General features: G+C 39.8%; 1 protein-coding gene across 1 annotated transcript; it reads left to right on the top strand.

Moving 5' to 3' along the window:
* Window positions 1–1,064: 1,064 nt before the first annotated feature.
* Window positions 1,065–19,796, top strand: RGS18 (regulator of G protein signaling 18). Its single transcript, XM_047754524.1, has 5 exons — window positions 1,065–1,468; window positions 1,953–2,054; window positions 3,120–3,181; window positions 15,914–16,080; window positions 18,339–19,796. The coding sequence occupies exons 1-5, from the start codon at window positions 1,350–1,352 to the stop codon at window positions 18,594–18,596; spliced, it is 708 nt and encodes a 235-aa protein (XP_047610480.1). The 5' UTR covers window positions 1,065–1,349; the 3' UTR covers window positions 18,597–19,796.
* The last annotated feature ends 1,078 nt before the right edge of the window (window positions 19,797–20,874 follow it).

Here is a 20,874-nt window from a genome sequence, read left to right as displayed (position 1 = left end):
GCATTCACTGCTAGAGATCAAAGGCTTGAACAGAGTCAATAACGCACTATGCTACCGGTGATCAAAGGCTCTGAGAATTCCAGACATTCTATTCTAGTGACCTCTGAGACTTTCTAAGAACAAATCACTCAATAGCTCTCATCTCTGGCTTGGTTCTGGCACCGAGGTCAGCATGTCTTAGCTATTTGGGCTTCATGAAATCGTAAAAGTGGAGGCTCAACAGCTTGGAGTTGCCAATTCTTTTTTAATAAGAACAAAAAATAACATAGAAACTGCCACCTCTAATTAAAATATTTCATTAAAAACATTTTAACAATAAAAAAGGCAAAAGGGCAAATTCAAAATGTCAGTCCTCATGGTAAAAAAAAGTGTAAGAAAAAACATATTTTCCTTTTTCCCCATTTTGGACTGGTAAACATTTTATAAATGTCTAAAATCATTTATAACCTGTACTTCACTATTACTATTATTATTATTGTTATTATTATTATTATTATAGCTTTTTAGGGCCACACCGGTGGCATCTGGAAGTTCCCAGGCCAGGGGTCAAATCTGAGCTGCAGCTGCTGGGCCTACACCACAGCATAGGCATAGCGTCCAAGCTACCTCTGAGACCTACACCACAGCTCAAGGCAATGCCGGATTCTTAACCCAGTGAGTGAGGCCAGGGATTGAACCCGCATCCTCATGGGTGCTGGTCAGGTTCATAACCTGCTGAGCCACAATGGGAACTCCCCACTTTAAAATTACTGAATTAAATGCTTCTCACTCTCCCTATCAATGATGAGACTCTATGATCTCTCTCATTTGGACACAATAAGCAAATGTGATTAGCATTACATAGCATTATGTCCATTAAATGTAATTTACCTAATTCAAGGTAGTTTAATAAGTAAAAACACTTTTTTAAGAACAAGGCAAATTACCTCCCAATGATTACGGTAGCACTGTGCCGCAGCGCATTTTAACACATGCTACGCACGTTAAAGACCTTTTTCAAAAAGTTCCTGTGGGAAATGACAGTGTCATTTGGGTCTATTAAAGCATCATTCTAGTTGCACAAACTAGAAAGAGAAGTTGCGCTGTGGTAATGCTGTCTTTATCTCAGAGACCAAGAGTCATTTTGCAAATTTGTAGTATCATTTCCCTAAGCAACTCAGGACTGAACTATACTTTAGTTCCTCAGCTCTCTGTTTTTGCGGAGACAGAAACACAGCTCCGGATTTTTTTTTTAAGTATTACTGACGGAGTTAAGAAACCTTTTTAACTCCACCATGTATAATCATGGAGTAGCATTAACAAGTGGAAGATGTAAGAAAGTAGACATCTCTTCATTTTAGAGAGAGAAGATGGATACATCCCTGGTTTTCTTTTCTCAATTAAATATGTGCGAACCAAAAGAAAAAACTTTTTTCAAGTTAATTCATGGTTCAGGAAAAGAAGAAACAAGCAAAGAAGCCAGAATCAGGTAAAAAATCATACTTTTTAAAATCAGCCTTATACCTTTTAAAAACATGATGGGTATTGTTGCACTTGTTTTTCAGATATCTGGTTGAAAACAGGTGAGTGTACTGTCATAACTGAAAAAAGTCTGTTTATTAGGAGTGTAAATCTAAAGTGCTTTCCTTTTTTTTTTTTTTTTTAAGTGCAAGGATTTTAGCCACACAGAAGAACTAGGGGTAAAATTTATTGAAATATAATCTAAAATACCGTATAGTCACTAAGGAAAAAAAAAATTTCACATATGCTATCTTAAGTCCCCCACAAACATAGTATTTAAATGAAATTCTTAAGAAAACCACTGTGAGTGTGTTAGGATGGCGGGGAGGGGGTGGAGGGTATAGCTGAGAAAGGATGCGCAGGTGACAGCCAATCCCAAACCTGTTTGACTGTCAGAAGCCAGATCTAATTGTCATACAAACTGTCCTGAAGAGAATGCCTTTTCCTTACAGAGATAAGGAAAAAAGAAACAGGCTAAGTCTTCTCCTGCAGAAACCTGAGTTTCACGATGGTACTCCCTCCAGTAGGTCTGAACACCTGGCCGAAAAAACAAGGTGAATACATTTTAATTATTCGGGGGGAGATTTTTGCTGATTCTATCATTAAGGGTTTAAAAAAGAGGAAATTAGGGATTTCTGTTTTATTGGAAATTACACAGTAATATAAGGAAGGTTAAAGATCTCATTTCAAAAAAAAAACAAACTAGAAATATTCCATAAAATTAAACCACTTTAATAGCTTGAATTAAAAATCTCATAAAAATTTAAAGATGCACTTTTAAAGTTATATACCTGTCAATTTTAAATGATATATTTTCCTCCATATAAACTGATGAAATACTCATTAATTTAAGAGTTTTCAAATGTAATATTTGTCATTGAGAAGTGCTATTCATGTCTTTTCTTCAGTAGTTTGGAAAAAAATGCCCTAGGTATAATATCAAGTAAAGCACTCACACACACAAAAAAACGGATGTTTTGTAATTTTTAGCCTCTGCTTTAGTTCAAACAGAAAATGGAATAAGCATATATACTAGTAAAATACAAATTCTTCCGAATGTGAAATATGACCAATAAAAAGATCCACGAGCAACATATTCAACGCTCTAAGTTGTCAACATTTCTATAATAGCTGTTTTATTAAAAATGTTTTATCTTTCTTACCCTTTTAAAACTTCATTAGTCAAACTTCCTGCAGCTGTTAAAAAAAAAAAAAATTGCTGCATGTTGTGGTAAGAGTTTCAAGGAAATTGCAGTTAAAAAAAGTTTGGCTGAAAGATAGTTTAGATTCTTCTGCCTGCTGAATTAAGAAAGATAACTGACCTAATTTCTTTAGCCTAACACATGATTACTCTTTTCTTAAAAAATAAAGTAATGCATATACTCATGAGAAAACATTTAATGTAATCTTAACACATTGTTTGAGAGGTAAACTCCAAGAGAAAGTTGCCAATGTGTTTTTGTAATTTCCAATGTAAATATAATTGCCATCATATAATAATCAGAGGAGAAATCCTGTGAAATCTGACTGAACAGAGCAGTATCATAGCATACGTTAGAGCAGACTCATAATCAAACTTTTTGCACACTCCATTATAAAATATTTTGTTTCTTGAACAGAATCTCCCCTGAAGAAGCAATGATATGGGGTGAATCATTTGACAAACTGCTTTCCCAGAAAGGTTAGTGTGACTCGCCCAAACATATTATTCCTTACTCGAAAATTATATGAAATATGTATGTAAATACACACAACAAGGCCTATCATGACATTTTAGTCTGGTTAATAGTTTCCAGAACCTGAGCTTCTGATCTAGAGAAATAACCACACAATCGCCAACCGACAAAACGTACTTTTTCGTATTCATATTTTACTAAGGATTACTTACTGTGGATGGACTATTTCTTTGCGCTGGGTTCACAGTTTCAAATTTTCAGGGTTTATAATTTGTAAATGAGACCCTTGGCTGTATGAAATCCCTGATCATCCATATTATTTTTATTGTCAATGGACCAAACATCTAAAGCAGCCTTTTTGATGGCCCTTTAGGAAACCCTCATGAGCATATATAGTTTTAATTTTATAAATGCTTCACTCTTCATCTCAACCATCTGAATTTTACAGAGGCGTTGAGAGTCAGGTGGGCACATAAGGTGGTGTCTGTTGGTGAGACGGGAGGTGAGGATAAATACTGAGTCCCTGTTTGTCTAACACGTTAGTTAAGCATGGGTTAGAGGGCAGGCTGCCTGGACTGCTACTCTTTAGAGTCAGCTTTTCGAAAGGCAGCAGCTGAGTAAGTTTGGGTTGTTTTGTTTTCATTCTTTAATTCAGTCCATGATTTCTTCCAGAGAGCAAAACCGACAGGGTGAACTGAGTGGGCCAGGGGGCTAAGCAACCCCAGGTTCATTGTCCACACTAAACCAGGCAGGGTCTGCTTAAGAAGCAACACTTGATCCCTACCAAACAGCCACATGCTTCCTCTAGTCCACAGCTCTTATCCGCGTCTCCCTGTTTTGCTGTTCCTTTGCGCTGGCCCTTGGTGACGACCGTTTACAGCATTGCTAGTGGTTCCTCGTCCTGGAAGCAGGGGCACCAGTTGCTGCTGGGCCAGCTGGGAGTGCAGTACTTGTAATTCAGTCTCAAGTACTGTGCATCTTCGGATGCAACCAACTTTTCTTATGTCTAAACGTCCTGTCTCTTCTTCCTAACTGTCCATCCCTCTAGAAGGTTTTGGTGACCAAGTCATGTTCCCCTGACATTACTGACAGAAGAATCCTATTTCGGCAGACTGTCTCTGAAGATGCTCCCTCTCCCATTGAAAATAGAGTCTGCCTCTGAATTGTAATACTGACTCAGAGAAAGAAAAATAGAGTAATCAAGGCCTAAATGTAGTCAAGGATGCAATCAACGAACATGGAGGGTATAGTAAGAAAGGAAGTTTATACTGAAAAGAATGTAATATTATTCCATCCTCATGTTGTCTTCATACCCGCGCTCTCCCTGTTTTTGGAGAAGAAATATAAACAGCTTCCTCAACTATTCACTTTCCTTCATTTCCAAGAGCCAGTTATCTCTTGACTTTTGTTAAAATTCTTGCCAAATGTATGTCACACCTGCCCTCATTCTCATTCTCGCCACCGCCACTGTCTTGGGTCAGGAATTTAATTACAACCACCTGTGTAAAATTTTCCTCCATAATTCATGCCCCCCCATCAAATTCCTTCTGTTTTAATCTCCTCTTATTGCCAGCCTTTGGGCACAACTCAGGCCTTTAGTCTCTTCACTGTTCAGAGCAAGGGAGAAAGACAGTGAAATTCATTTTTTTTCCCAATTTGACTGTTTATTATAAGGAAAGGAAATATGTCATCAAATCTGTGGATTCCCAAACCCGGCATATCACATGGCAAATATCAAATGCTGCAATAACGTAACCAAATTCCCTGCTAGGAAAAAGTTAGTCCTGCGTCCCTTTTGACATTTGAGTTCTGGTTCTTTTCTGTAACACAATGGTTATATAATCTTATAGTTAGGCTTCCTAATCACTTTCACATAGAACTTCCTCAGCTGTAAATGGAGAGAGCCATGTCTTGAGTTCCAAGAGAAATGAATTTCTGTCAGGCTTAAATGAGATAATGAGTAAGAAACTAATAACTGTTAGATTGAACACAAATGTGAATAGTTTCTGCTATAGGAAAAACAATTATCAACAATCAATTTAATAGTCCTTTTCTGTTTTCCAGCCTACTCCCAGCTGTACAAACACTGCTTACAGGGTTAAAATACCATAGAAGTAAATATGTATATGCTGGATGTTTTTCTTTAACCGAATAAATTGGTGTACAATACTTTCATCAGACGCTCATGTCTCATTCAGAGAGGACAAAGACTTAGCAAGATTAATTAGTCCTACATAAAATCCTCCCTTGGCCGTCTAAAACCATGTTGCTTTAAAAGTAGTCAAAACCAAAGGGAAAGAAATGGAATCTGCTGCTCTCCTTGCTCTCTCCTGGAGGCCAGATTAAAGATCTGTGAAGTAGCAGCAATTTGAACCAAGAGGGGATGATTTGAACAACAAAAATCAGCACCGACCCACTTGGATATCATTATCATCGCGCATGGTCACGTGCTACTGAAATTATGCTGGAGTCACAAAAATTGTGTTGATCGTATTCTTTTAATCAATCTCCAAGGCCAATTATCTAAAATTTACATCTTACTGTAATATTAAGTTACGAAGCTTAAAATAATCACCTAAAAATATCTCAGGGCTGCAATGGTTAAATGTAGCTGATTTCTATTGACTTGACTCTAGAACAAAAGAAAAAAAAAAAAGGGAACAGTCTTATCGTCACCTCGTGCACGCACACACACTTCAAGACCGCGGTCTATCAGATTTTATAGAATTTTCCTTTCGTTACATGTGTAAGTTTCTGTGTGCCCTCTCTATATGAAGGAAGTTAAAACTGTATGAAATTTAGTCAAATGGGCAATTAAATGATAAGCCCAACAAAATCCCACAGAAATTTGAGTATTTGCCACAAATGGCTGATACTAAAACCACCGTAGAATAATTACCAGCATCTTTAGGAATGGAGCCTTAGAGTAGAGGGTTCTTACGCTAGATTTGAGGGGATTAATAAAAATTCACTGGCGGGACAGAGAGAAAGAAATCGTCCAAGCAGAAAGCCAACATAGGCATGGGCATTAAGCACTGCGATTTATTTAGTGAACTAAAGAGAAAGCAATTCTTCATTGAAAAACATAATTTGCAAAAGAAAGGGTGGCTTAGAGGGACAGATAACAGACAGATGAGACGAACAAAAAGAACGCGGTTTCTGCTGTGTTCCACTGAAACCAAAGAAGCCAGGCAGTGTTTCCTTAACTCCACCATCACATTAACTTTTCATTCCTAAAATGTAGCTTCACTCTTTTAAAGTGAAAAAAAAAAAAAAAAAAGCACAGACGATAAAAGCCAAGGAAATATAATCAAAGTAGGGACTTTAGTTAATAATAGTGTATCAGTATTCATTTATTAATTATAACTTATGTACCTCCCCACTGTAAGATGTGATTATAGGAGGGCCCTGGAGGTGGGACTGATGGAAGCTCTGTACTATCTTTATAGCATTTCTGTCTATCTAAATCTATTCTAAAATTAAATATTTTTAAAAATGAACTCAAACATGTTATGTGGTAAATTTAGCCGTGCAGTCCACCAATAATTATAATTCCCGTTCCTCATCTGTTTCTATGCAGCTATTAGGACACTTGTTTCCTGCCTTCCATGTTTGTTGACAAATTTGTCTGAAATTGCGAAATGAATCAAAATCTATACTTTAAAACTGTGTGTGTGTGTGTATATATATATATATATATATATATCAATCATTTCTAAACGCTGTTTAATCAAAACAAAAAGAATAAATCAAAAACCAGGGGAGTTCCCGTTAATGGTGCAGTGGAAACGAATCCAACTAGTCTCCATGACGATGCAGGTTCTATCCCTGGCCTCACTCAGTGGGTTAAGGACCCGGCATTGCCATGAGCTGTGATCCTGAGTTGCTGTGGCTGTGGTGTAGGCTGGCCGCTGCAGCGCCGATTCAACCCCTAGCCTGGGAACGTCCATATGCCTTGGGTGCGGCCCTAAAAAGCAAAAAGCAAAAAAAAAAAAACAAAACAAAAAATAAACAAAAATGGTACATGGAGTTCTCTTGTGGTGTAGCAGGTTAAGGATCCGCTGTAGTCACTGCAGTGGCTGTGGTGCAGCTTCATTCCCAGGCCTGGGAATTTCCATGCCTTGGGTGTGGCAACAAAACAAAACAAAACAAAACCAGTAGCAGACTATATTTGTCATTTGTAATCATCAATTTCAAAGTTAGTCATCAGTCCTCCTAGTGATTGACTCTACCAAAATCATCAATGTGAACTTAGCAAATCAATTCATTCCAATCAAATATTGTATGTATATTATACTCACACACGTGTTTGTATACATATATGTATATGGTTCCGTGTAAGACAGCTTTGGAAGTAAAACAGTGCTGCGGAATAATACAGACTCTAGAAACCAGTTGGCCAAGTAGTTTAAAAAATGCCTATAGACCTTGCAATGTGTCACGTCGGCGTTAGAAAATAATTAAATGAGATTATGTAGATGTGTGCAAAATTTCAACAGTCAGAGGCAAAGGCTATTCCTGAGTTGAAAAAAAGGCAGGAAAAGTGCTAGAGAAATAAGCCATTTGGGGGTAATTTAGGAAAACAAGGAGGCCCCTTTCACTGATGCAAAGAGAAGTGAAGAGACACACTGGAAAATTAAGATAGGGACAGACTTGGAAGAGTGTGTTGGAAAGCTAACTCTGATGGATGGAAAGGCAGAATTCTCTGCACAGAGTGGGGACGACCTACAAGGCTGTTACAAATATAAAAGCTACCCTCCAGGGAAGGGCTAATTTGGAAAGAAAATGAATGAACGTGGTGACTGACTGAATGTGGATCTAAGTTTTAAAGTGAGGCGATGAAAAAAATAGGAGATGAAGAAGAGGGATAAGGCAAAGATCCTTAGATGTTATTCCATATGCACAGGACGAATGATGCCTTTTACAGATCAGAAAGGGAGGTGGAAGTTAAAGATGCGGAGAAAATAGAGGGTTAGAATTTGAACGTATGCAGTTGCTGGTAAACTTTATTCGAAGTTTTGCAGGGTTTAAGAGGCACACACCTAGAAGATGGAAGAGCGACTGATTATAGAAAGAGATTTCCCGGCGTTCCCACGGTGGCGCAGTGGTAAAGAACCCGATTTGTATCCATGAGGATGCGGGTTCCTACCCTGGCCTCGCTCAGTGAGTTAAGGATCTGGCGTTGCCATGAGCTGTGACCCAAGTCACAGACACATTGCTGTAGCTGGGGTGTAGGCTGGCAGCTTCAGCTCTGATTCCACCCCTAACCTGGGAACTTCCATATGCCAAGGGTGTGGCCCGAAAAAGACAAAAAAAGAAATGAAGAAAGTTTTTGTAACCATCTCAGAGTTGGTAATTGAAGGATTGAAAGAGAATGTAATTTCCCCAGAAGGGAGCCTCTGTCAATAAGAAGGTCTTCCAACGCCTGCACAACTCGGAATTTTCCCCTGCATCCTTTTTCTCCAGTCATCACAAACAATGCCAATAGTTTTAGCCCTTTTATTAACGACGATCTGTTTGGACTTTATGCACCCTAAGTAGTAGTTATACCAAGCTCAATTTTGAGAATAATTCATAATAGGTAAGATAAAGCCATCTATTTAAGCCATCTCACCCCCTTGATTTAAAAATATGAACTGATCATACCTAGGAAGATACTTCTTACTGACTTTGAGTAAAGGCTGCCAGGAAACACGTACTTCTTTTTTTGGGGAAGGAAATGAGCACTTCTCCTTACACTTTTCACCTTGTGGCTTTTCAAGTTGCCCTTCCCAATTTTCAGTTACCAATTTTCTGCCAGATAAGGACTCTAGGGTTCTGCAAAGCTAAATATCTGAATCCAGCTGACCCTCAACAAACACCCTATTACTTGATTTATTGCAAGAATAAAAATAAGCAAAATCCAGTCCAAATTATACATGGACCCCACAAATAAATCATGATTGCCAAAGGAACCGAAACATCCTGTGTCAGGTCAGACGTCAAACATCAAAGGAGAAGCCATGCAACCGAGTCCTTAGGATATTACACTGTACTTGGCTTTCCAACTTCAGAGTTTCTTGACTTTTTGTTTCATTTAGTTTCTTGGCATCAGAAAAATACTCCAACAGATGCCAGAGTTTCAATTTAGAAACATGCAATTACAAGCATTTCATATTTGTATGACACACAGAGCCAGCTTCTTCCAGTGTGAATTCTAATCCCAGGTTCCATCAAGCACTTTGGCAGCTGCTTTCACCACTGTTTCCTTCTAAAGGACTGTTGAGTAAGTTACTGCCTCTGCGTGAGAAATGGCTCCACAGTGACCTGACTTAAGGCAGCTGCCCCCAGGAAGAGAAACAGGAAGTCACTAAAGGGCTGGGATAATCCTGCACAGCACAGCATATCATTTTTTAAAGAATCATTTCCCTAAACTTTTAAATAAATGATGTACCTTCTCATTCATCATTGTTTCTTGAATCAGTATCTCATTCCTTTCTTATTCCTATTATGCCAACAAACTCCATTCACTTGGATGAACTCGCCACGAGCGCTTGCAGCACATAGCGCTTCTCCTGACATTAAAGCTGTGACTTCCTTTCGAATGGCTGTATTAGGCTCACAGTGAAGCATAGTATCAAAGGGCTTTTTGTGTGATATTCCAAAGCACGATGGCTGGTACAGAGTCAACACTCACTCATGTTTTCGGCTTTGTGAGTTAGCCAAGGATGGGAAGCGGCCTTTTATGTTATTTTCTGGAAGACTCCTATGGGAATCTTCCGCTGATTTTTCTGTGCTGCTCCAAACGGAATTAGTCACCCCTGCACCTGTCCCTCCTGTGTCCTTTGTATCTACATACATGTCCGTCTTGCCCATTACTCTCTGTATTCAAGAGTAAAGATGGTTGTTTTACAGCAGCCTAGTGGTAAAGGTTCTATAATTGTAAAAAAAATAACCTGGACTCAAACCCCTGTGCTATCTTTTACCAGGTGTAAGATTCAGGGCAGCTTAGCTCTCTGCATCTCAGCTTCTTCATCTGTATAAATGGTAGAACAGGACTTATTCCTTAAAATTCATGTGAAAATTAAATGAAACAGCCACCCAAAAGGCATCTGGCCATGTGTCAAGACCTTAACAAACACTCAAAATGTCTAACTATTGTAATCAGTATCGCATTTTCAGCATATACTATAGTCCTCAGGTTCATACTAGGTGTTTTAATAACTAAAAGACAAAGGAAATATTTTTTAATTAATTTATTTATTTTTGTCTTTTTGCCTTTTCTAGGGCCACCCCCACAGCACATGGAGGTTCCCAGGCTAGGGGGTCTCTCAGAGCCATAGCCTCCAACCTACGCCGGAGCCACAGCAGCTGGGGATCTGAGCTGTGTCTGCGACCTACACCACAGCTCACAGCAACGCCGGATCCTTAACCCACTGAGGAAGGCCGGGAATGGAACCCGCCACCTCATGGTTCCTAGTTGGATTTGTTGACCACTGAGCCATGATGGGAAGTCCCAAGAAATTATTTTTAATGCATAACAATTTCAGTTGCCTGGCATGTGAATGATCCCCTTTAGGTGTCAATTCAAAGACGCTTATTATAATTAAGATTTATTTACAAGATAAATCATGGTCATATCCTAGAAATTGTCATAATAATTTATCAACTTACTTTAGGAATAATTTGATCAAAAAAACGGGTCAGTCCATGTTTATATATGACATATGGAGAGAATAAAATGAAATGGAAAAAGCATTTCCCTTCACTGGGGTCAAAGGAACTTAATTCACAAACCCAACAAAACGTATTCTTCTTTGCCTCTTTCCAGTTTAGACCTGACCTGGAACAGACTGTTCTGTTGTGAGAAAGCAGGCATTTCCTCTGCTGGCTCTGCTTTAATTTCCATCTAAATAGTAACAGAGGAACAAGTGAGAACAAGCTAAACATCTCTCATTGTGGGAGGGGAAGAGGCAAGACCTACATCAGGAACCCAGAGACCTTCCATCCAGGGACGGGCTTTTTAATATCAGCAGGGAGCCCGTTTCCATGTGACTACTTTGGGTTTTTAATTAAACTTACCTGAAAAGGGTCTCACAGTCATTCTGCTGTCTCTCTTCCAGTGGCTTCCTACTGTCTAGTTAAAGAATGCTCCTCAGAAATCTACTTCAGAGCAGCTCCGAAACCCATAAGCAATTTCAGAATTCTATTAAAAAATACCCCCCAAAATCTATCCGTTCTGAAGACAGTTATTAGGTGATAAGTGGAGAGCATGCATGTGCCTATTTAGAATTCAGTCCAGTAAAAAGTGGGTGATGTGTGGTAGCAAAAAGGGTGAATATTTTAGAATTTGAAAGAGGAAGGAAACATGAGTGCTAAGCAGTGGTTTCCTCTTTACACTAAAAATGCACCAGAGGGGGACTCTCAGTATTTTTTTTTAAAGTTCTTGACAGAGCCTGGGGCATGACTACGTAACTGCCTCAAGTCTGGGTCAAGCTAACTGGCCAACAGATGGTTGTTTTGTTGTGGTTTTGCTTTTAGGCACCTAAACATGGCCCACTTTTCAAATTCTACTTCAATTTCGATTTAGGGACGGAAAGGCCTCTTTTGCCTTCGTCTTCTTTTTCCTTCCAGGATCATTACAGAAGGAGAAGGAGGAGGAAAGAAAGAAAGAAAAAAAAAGAAAAAGACAAAAAGTAAAACCAGAATTTATGCAAAAAAAAAAAATCATTATTCTAGTCGCATTAATAGAAAGGGACAAGCTGTGGTCAGTCAGTAGCTAAATGATGCAGATTCAGCCTAGTTTCTAACGTCATCAGCCTGGGGCTCCGATTTTTGTGAAGTCTGCAGAGGATGCTGCTGGAATATCGTTTTCAAAAATGAAAGGATTGTAGGGTTCCCATTGTGTCTCAGCAGGTTAAGAACCTGAGGATGCATGTTCAATCTGGGGCCTCACTCAGAGGGCTAAGGATCTGATGTTGCCACAAGCTCCAGTATAGGTCTCAGATGTGGCTCAGATCCAGCGTGGCTGTGGCTGTGGCTGTGGTGCAGGCCAGCGGCTGCAGCGCCTATGCAACCCCTATCCTGGGAACTTCCACATGTCATGGGTGTGGCTGTAAAAGGAAAAAAATAAAATAAAATAAAGGAATGTAATCTAGGTCAACAGTAATGACTCAAACTGCTCTTTTACAACTTCAGGTGCTGAGCTACATGGAGAGAAAGGAGAGTTAGGAGGGAAAATCAAATCAGAACCCACTAAGGAAGAGCAATCCCCACGAGTGCTGGCGGGTTAACAAGCCAGCCTCCCCCCACACGGGTCTGACTCCCTGTTGTTCACTGTGGGAGCTATTTTGGCTTAAAATTAATAAAAACTGAGACAGATCATTAACTTCACTGAAATTTATCCGTTTTTAGGTATTTGGGGCAAATCTTCCATCTATCAAAATGCTTCAAAGAATCATTACCCATTTATATTTCCCTGTTACCTTCTGAGCAAAGCACCATACTCAGCATGAGAAGTAAATCTTGAAAATCAAACACTCACTGTGCTGGAGCAATAAGAAAAAGAGTGGTTCAATATCACCCACATTGATCATTCCTCCTTCCTCTCAGCAGCTACAATTTGTTGACTTATTCAGGAAGCACTTAGCATGAAGCCCTCCTTAGGACAGCTGTGTTTGACCAGGCGTTATCTTACCAGCACCTAATCACTCTGGACAAGCTCTGGGTTGCACGTCAGTCCAACAACGCCTTCTTAAATTCTTGTTGAGACTGATCTCTACTTGCCGTCCTCATTTCTTCACTAAGATTTAATCACCACCCTCTGGTGCTCAGGATCAATGACCCTGAGGAAAAGAAATGGCAGAATCTCCCTTCATCCCAGGGAAAACCCCAAGGGAAGGAGCAGTGGGGTAGAAGAGGCCCACGTGGCTCTTCCATCATGGAAGTGGTTGGAGAGATTCCATATTCTGGCACTTAGGGAATGTCTCTAGGTTATGTCATTTTTGGCTACTGATTTCTTACGTTAAGTTCCTGGATCTCTAATAGAGTCAAAAAATTGCTTTCAACATTAAAAAAAAAAAAAAAAAAACCAAGATGCTTCATGACAAAGAAGACATGTTCTAGATACATAAGAAATTAAGGGTGGTATATAAATCACATAATTTGGGATTGTATTAGTTTCCTCTTGCTGCTGTAACAAATTATGACAACTTTAAGCACTTAAAATAACCCGGATGTATTATCTTACAGTTCTGTAGGTCAGAAGTGTAGTATGGATCTCAATAGAAAAAAATCAGGGCGTTAGAAGGCTGTCACCTTTTTTGGGAGGTCTAGGGCAGAATCCCTTTCCTACTCATTTGGGGTTTTTTTTTTTGCAGATTTCAGTCCTTTGAGTTTTGGATCAAGGTCTCCCTTCTCTTGCTGGCTCTAAATTAAGGCCAGTCTCACCTTCTGGAAACCATGACATTCTTTGGCTCTTGACCATCTTCAAGGTCATGACATTTTCAAGGTCGCCAAGAGTCCTCCTCACCCTCATCTCCTGGACCCCCTCCTCTGCTTTCCTCTTCTGCTTTTAAGGACTGTGATCAAAATTGGATCTTCCTGGATAATCCAGGATAATTTCCCCCTCTCAAATGCCTTAATCAACGAAGCTTTTTCTCCATGTGAGGTGACATAGTCACAGGTGCATGGACAACGGTGGAGGGCTGTTACGGTGTGACAGAAAGAGCTGCCTTCGTTTTTTAGTTTCCTCCCAGGGCCAGGGATTAAATCCCAGAGCAGTGACAAAGCTGAATCCTTGATAACTAGGCCACCAGGGAACTCAACGTGCTACCTTCTTGGGAAAGATTTACCTCTTCATTTCATTGTTTGTTTGAAAAGTGAAATCTGGGATGACTGTACTTATCTGCACCTCAGTTTCCTCATCTAGAAAAATGAATATAGGACAGATTCCAGAAATCTGCTGTAAATAATAAATGCAGTAATGCATATACATAGCACTTAGCCCTCAAAACCTCTAAATATGTTATAAATGCAAAACCTCTCAGTTATTGCTATAACTGTACTAATAGAGACCCATTTTCCTTGCTTCATTCTACATGGACCTTATTATATTAGAGATCACAAACCGTGAGGTATTGTTCTGTTTGCATGCATTTCAGTCCTATGTGTGCCCTCAAGTAAAAAGCAAGAGCAAACCTAGGGCTCACTTTGTATGTTTCTCTTCTCACGTTGTTTCCAGATCTTGCTGCCAACTGCACTCTGTGAAAACTACTGTCTTGATATTTTTGTCCAACTTTATAGTTCTGTGTGGTCAGAGGGCAAATGCGGTTCTTGTTACTCCACCCTGGCCCTCCTCTTCTTTATAGTTTCGTTTTAATATTTCCATTTAAGATGGGACTCTGTAGATTAAACAGCAAATCAAGGACTACCATGTACTGCTGGAATACCCAGTACATAGATCAGTGTCGGGGATCTAGTTAGTACTCAGTAACTATCTTTTAGGAAATGAATGAGTGGGGAATTCAGGATGCAAACAAACTTATTAATATAATAGCTGACCAAAGAATTAGGAGTATGCTTGAATAACCCATAGTGATATGCAAAAGGGAGCGGTGTCGCATCAGGAAAATTTGTCAGCTCATCTGAAGCCACATAGGCTGGCATTTCCCACAGACTCTAACCTTGCAGGTTGCGAAGATGGATGTCATCTTGTTAGTGTGCCTTAGGAGAAGGCTTACTACATTGGCAAAACTCACGAGGCTGATTTCCAACTTAATAATATAGATTCCAAAATAAAACTGTCACTGGTGGCCAGCTCTCTCTTTTTGCATGCTCAAAGAAGCCAAATCATAATAAAATTTTTGCTTGACAAGCTTGAAATTAGAACATTTATTAAATGTTTAATGGCATCAGGCTAAGATAAGGATTTTGACTTCTTAATTGGACTACCGTATTATTAATTTCATTGGCGTCCGTATTTATAGCAGGCTAAGATTTTTTTGCATGCTTTTTTGTTTATTTATGGCCTCTTTATACTTACAGGCTCTGACAATTTCTTTTTCAAATATTATAAAACTGATACTTCTTCAAATACACAAAACATTTCCTAGAGCTTCTGAATTTTGAATGAAATTTTATATTTTTTCTCATGTATTCAATTATTGGTCATTTCTTTGAGCAAGTAAGTACTGAGTGATTCCTTCATGTTGGGGATTTGGGGGGCAAGTTAGACAAGGGTCTCATCTCATGAATCTCAGTGTAGCCTGAGAAACAAAAGTGAGCAAGCCACTGCTGCAGAGTATTTTAAGTGTTACCCAGGGTACCAGGAAGTCATATGGGAAGGACACCCAACCTATCCTTGACAGATTGGTGAACTCTTCATGATAAAATGATCTCTTGGAAATTCCCATTGTGACTCCGCCAGTGGTAATGAGCCTGACTAGTATCCATGAGGATGCAGGTTTGATCCCTGGCCTCGCTTAGTGGGTTAAGGATCCGGCATTGCCGTGAGCTGTGGTGTGGGTTGTAGACGCAGCTCGGATCCCACGTTGCTGTGGCTGGGGTGTAGTCAGCAGCTGTAGCTCCAATTAGACCCCTAGCCTCGGATCCATATGCCGCAAGTGTGGCCCTAAACTCAGCTTCCGAGGGAAGGCGGCTGCCCCGCTCACATTCACGGTTAGGCTTGAACAGCAAGGAGCGTGTTTCCTCAGTATCAACACTGTGTAGTCAAGATGTATCACCTCTTTTCTTGGTAGATGGACTGGAGACTTTTACCCGATTTCTTAAGACTGAATTCAGTGATGAGAACATTGCATTTTGGATAGCCTGTGAAGATTACAAGAAAAGCAAGGACCCCCAACAAATAATTCGGAAAGCGAAAGCAATATATGAGACGTTTATACAGACCGATGCACCACAAGAGGTAAAGATGAATGAACCCTTTACGTCTGTGTGAATGTTCCTGAGAGGGCATGTCTCCGTCAAACCGGTACTGCCATACGTTCCACCACAAAGGTCAGAGGGGTGCTGGAGCCAAAAGGGGCGATGATTTACAAGCAGACTTCGTTTTACTGCCTTCACTTTACTGCACGTCACAGGTTTTATGTCTTTTTACAAACTGAAGGTTTGTGACAGCCCTGTCTTGACCAAGTCCATTGGTGCCATTTTTTTCAGCAGCACTGGTTCCCTTCTGTCTCTGTGACACCTTTTGGTGATTCTTGCAATATTTCTCCCCTTTCCATTATTATTGTATCTGTTGTGATGATCTGTGATTAGTAATCCTTGACGTTACTACCTCTGAAGGCTCAGATGATGGTTAGTATTTTTTAATTAAGGGATATCTATTGGTTTTAGTCATCATGATATTGCACACTTCATAGGCGATTGTAAAAACACAGGTTTTTTTTATTATTTTTTTAAAGCCACACCAGCGACAGATGGAAGTTCCCAGGCTGAGAGTCGAATCTGAGCTGCAGCTGCAGGCCCACGCCACAGCCACAGCCACAGCCACAGCCACAGCAACGCAGGATCCGAGCCACATCTGTGACCTATGCTGCAGCTTGCAGCAACACCAGTTCTTTCACCAACTGGGCGAGGCCACGTTCTCACAGAGACAACATCAAGTTCTTAGCCCGCTGAGACACAATGGGAACTTCTAAAAATAACTTAAATGTGGTGGGAAACAAAAAAACCATTTTTGTGTGTGTATGTATGACTCATTTTATTGTGACATCGCATTTTCTGCGGTGGTCTGGAAAGGAACTTGCAGTATCTCTGAGGCGGGAGGCCTGAATACAGACTTCGAAACACAGATAGCATATGCATCATAAGATACTGCCATGAAAGGAAAGGTATAACTGAAGTCACTTCTCAGGGTATTTTTAGCCTAGACTAAGAGCTAGACTAAGAGCAGATACAACTCATTGCAACATTTAGATTCATTCATTCATCATCTTAATCACCGTAGCATAAGTCATCTCTTATAGAACCTCAAACTGATGATATGTGATGAAGGGAAACCAAGAAATCTGTCGTACAGACCATCTTAATGTTAGTTCATCTGCCTGTGCAAAATTCTGTTTGCCCTGGAATCATTACCCCTCCCCCTTAAGACAGACTAAAAGAAAATTTCACAATAGAAAGACGAGATGAACCTAATCGAGCAGTGGCTCAAGTGAAAAAATGATTATTTTCTTCGCCTGCACGTTGAGTATGAAGTAATTTTGTGAAACAATTGCTCAAATGGTGATAAAACTAGCAAATTTTCTTGACTATCTTTGAACATGAATGAAAGAGTATATTTTTATGATGTGTTCCATATATAGTCTTTTCATTGAAGTATAGAACTGGTAGTATGCCACTGTTAAGAGTCCTGTTTGACTATAAACTGCTGTTGTCTAGGAGGTCCTATTATCGCTATAAATATCTTTCCATATGAAATGACAGTTATTTTCCTTGTTTCAGTATGTTTCAATCTGTTTTGTATTTGAGGGTATCATTTTGTCCTCCCCAAGGCTCGCCTTGCACATGGGTAAACAAAGGCGGCTGGGTATGTGGTATTTCCATTAGGGCAAAGGAAGAAATTTACCTGAAAACAGAAAACTTACCACTATCAAAACCAAATAGATCATCAGGGCTTTGATGAAAGCGTGAAAGGATTTTAGGCGTTCCCTGGTGGCTCAGTGGGTTAAGGATCTGGCATCACGCTGTGTCTCAGGTCACTGGTGTGGCGAAGATTTGATCCCTGGTCATGGAACTTCCGCAGGAGTGGCAAAAAAACAAAAAACGACAACAACAACAACAACAAAACAAAAAACCAGATAAACCAAAGCCTTACATTGAAATCCCAAGCGCACTGTTTGCCCTCACACAATATAATTTAATTTCTACCAGGTTTAGTTTCCACTTTGAAAATGAGTTGAATCTAATGAACTCTAGGGTACTTACCATCCCTCACCTTATTCTAAATTAGCAGAGCATGAGTAAGATCAGGAGCCTTTTGAGAGAAGGGCCAGACGCCATGCCGAGCCCGGAGTAAATCACTGGATACCATACCGGGAAAAGCACCAAACATGCCCCCTCCAACACGGAGCCGGTCCAGAACTTTTCTTTCTCCAAGGTGTTTTCCTAAGTTGATTGACCATAATTATGGTGTCCTTATTTTCTGCTGTCCCTACTCAGGTTAACCTTGACTTTCACACCAAAGAAATCCTCGCCAAGAGCGTCACGCAGCCTACCCTCCACAGCTTTGATGCTGCGCAGAGCAGAGTGTATCAGCTCATGGAACAAGACAGTTACACACGTTTTCTGAAATCCGACATCTATTTAGACTTGATAGAAGGAAGACCTCGGAGACGAACAAATCTGAGAAGGCGATCACGTTCCTTTACTTACAATGAATTCCAGGATGTAAAGTCAGATGTTGCCATTTGGTTATAAAGAGAATTAGGTCTGCGTGTTTTGCTGGGCAAGCCTGCACATCTGCTCCTAAGATACAGCGTGTTTATGTTAATAAATAGGGACGGGGACAGCTTTTAAAATAAAGTACGTCATTTGAGATGATTTAAAAAATGTAAACCAAAATGTGTGTTCTAATAAGATACACTGTATCTGCTAATAGAGTCTGTAAAAGCTTCCGTCTGATTTCATTTCATTCATAGTCAGAAAAACATATTGCTTAATGGAAAGGCAGGAAAGAAGTAATAACAATGTTGTATAAAATTGTAAAGTTAAAAGTTAAGATTTTGCAAAATTGTCAACAGTTTGGTCAAACCGCGAGTTTGGGGTTTTTTTTTTTTGTTTTTTTCTAGATGAAAACCATAGAATGCTCAGATATATATATATATATATTCGGACATTTTGTATAAGGATGAAGCTTCTTTCTGGCTCAGTTATAGAGCATGTGGAAGTGATCCAGTTCCTACAATGGGAGGGGATAGGCATTGGTTCTTGGATTGCTAACCTGGGCTCGAGAATAGTAAGCTCTCACTTCTAGGGATAAAGCTAGCCAAAGGAGCATTTGGGATACATTCAGCTCTACAGAACTTCCAGCCCAGGCAGAACTTGGGTTGATGACAGAATGGGCTCCACATTTGGGCTCCTTCCGAAGTGACCATGGACTTACCCAGCTCCAGGGAGCCTCCTCTGCCGGTCACAGAGACACAACCAGATGATGCATTAGCTCCAGGTTGGGAGACTGACCGGAGCATCTTCCCATCTGGGGGGAGAACTTGCCGCTAAACGAGCAGCCAGTCAGTCATTTGAAAGATGACCAGAGGAGGTTTATTCCTGGAGTAAGGAGCCTTCTTTTTTGGAATGAGAGGAAATAAAGAAGCAGTGCCCTGGAGACTCAGGCACCTGCCCCATCGGCTCAAATTCAGAAAGTGGCTCCTCCACTGATCTCACTGGATCACTTAATACTATGTTATTCAAATAAGATATATGTCTCTACTAACAAGTATATATCTCTGCTTTTAGGGAACTCTTTATTATTAGATGTATGTTGCACGGCTGGTAAATGTCTGTATTGAAAGATGCCATACATTTGGCTTCAGCAAATGTTACTTTAGTTGAAATGTAAAATATAAAAACTGTAGATCCCCTATCGTAATAAATATTTTTAATTTCTTCATTTGTACAGTTAATGTTTACTTGGTCACTAAATGCTCTCACTGATTTTTATTGATTGATTGATTGATTGATTGATTGATTTTTGGTCTCTTTAGGGCTGCATGTGTGGCATATGGACGTTCCCAGGCTAGCGATCGAATTGGAGCTGGAGCTGCAGCCTATACCATGGCCATAGCAGCGCCAGATCCAAGCCGAATCTGTGAACTTATGCCATGCTCACAGCAACGCTGGATCCTTAACCCACTGGACAAGGTCGGGGATTGAAACAGTATCCTCATGGATACTAGTTGGGCTTAATCCACTGAGCTGCAACGGGAACTCCTCTCACTGACTACTGATTATCCTTCCTGTCATTAAAATAGACAAATAGGTTTTTTTTTTTCTTGTTAGTTTTCATTTTTAATGTGATTTTTATTTTTTCTATTTTAGCTGGTTTCCAGTGTTCTGTCAATTTTCTCCTGTACAGTAAGGTGACCCAGTTACACATACATGTACACATTCTTTTTTCTCCCATCATCAGGCTCCATCGTAAGTGACCAGACATAGTTCCCAGTGCTACACAGCAGGATCTCATTGCTAATCCAGTCCAAAGGCAAGAGTTTGCATCTATTAACCCCAGGCTCCCAATCCATCCCACTCTCTCCCCCTCCCCCTTGGCAACCACAAGTCTGTTCTCCAAGCCCATGATTTTCATTTCTGTGGAAAGGTTCATTTGTGCCGTATTTTAGATACCAGTTATAAGTGATATCATATGGTATTTGTCTTTCTTTTTTAGAATGATATTGGAGTGGAAAATATGAATTGAGGTATTTTGTCACGATCTTCTTGCTAAATCAATTCCTGATATTGTTGTGAATATGAAAACAAGGTGTGATGCATTTCAAAGATCAACTAAGAAAGTGATTTTTCTTTTTTCTTTGGCTGATCTTTATTTTCTTTTTTCACAGCAGTCTCTTTTCAAATAGTTTGATTGCTTTATACACAGTTAAGACTTTATACAGGATTTCTGATCTCATCAGAAAAAATCACGAGCTGATTTTAATAGCATTGTTCTAGGACCACAAAGAGCCAGTATGTAATGTTTTCA

This window comes from Phacochoerus africanus, chromosome 12 (genome assembly GCF_016906955.1).
Source record: "Phacochoerus africanus isolate WHEZ1 chromosome 12, ROS_Pafr_v1, whole genome shotgun sequence".
Taxonomy (NCBI): Eukaryota; Metazoa; Chordata; class Mammalia; order Artiodactyla; family Suidae; genus Phacochoerus; species Phacochoerus africanus.
This window is presented reverse-complemented; position numbering and strand designations above follow the sequence as displayed.

What these genes read in the sequence shown, in the direction of transcription:
- RGS18 (XM_047754524.1), top strand. Translation starts at nt 1,350, where the DNA reads ATGGATACATCCCTGGTTTTCTTTTCTCAATTAAATATGTGCGAACCA. An exon ending in AGCAAAGAAGCCAGAATCAG is followed by an intron (nt 1,469 to 1,952) that starts GTAAAAAATCAT and finishes TTTTCCTTACAG; the next exon opens with AGATAAGGAAAAAAGAAACA. An exon ending in CAAACTGCTTTCCCAGAAAG is followed by an intron (nt 3,182 to 15,913) that starts GTTAGTGTGACT and finishes TTTTCTTGGTAG; the next exon opens with ATGGACTGGAGACTTTTACC.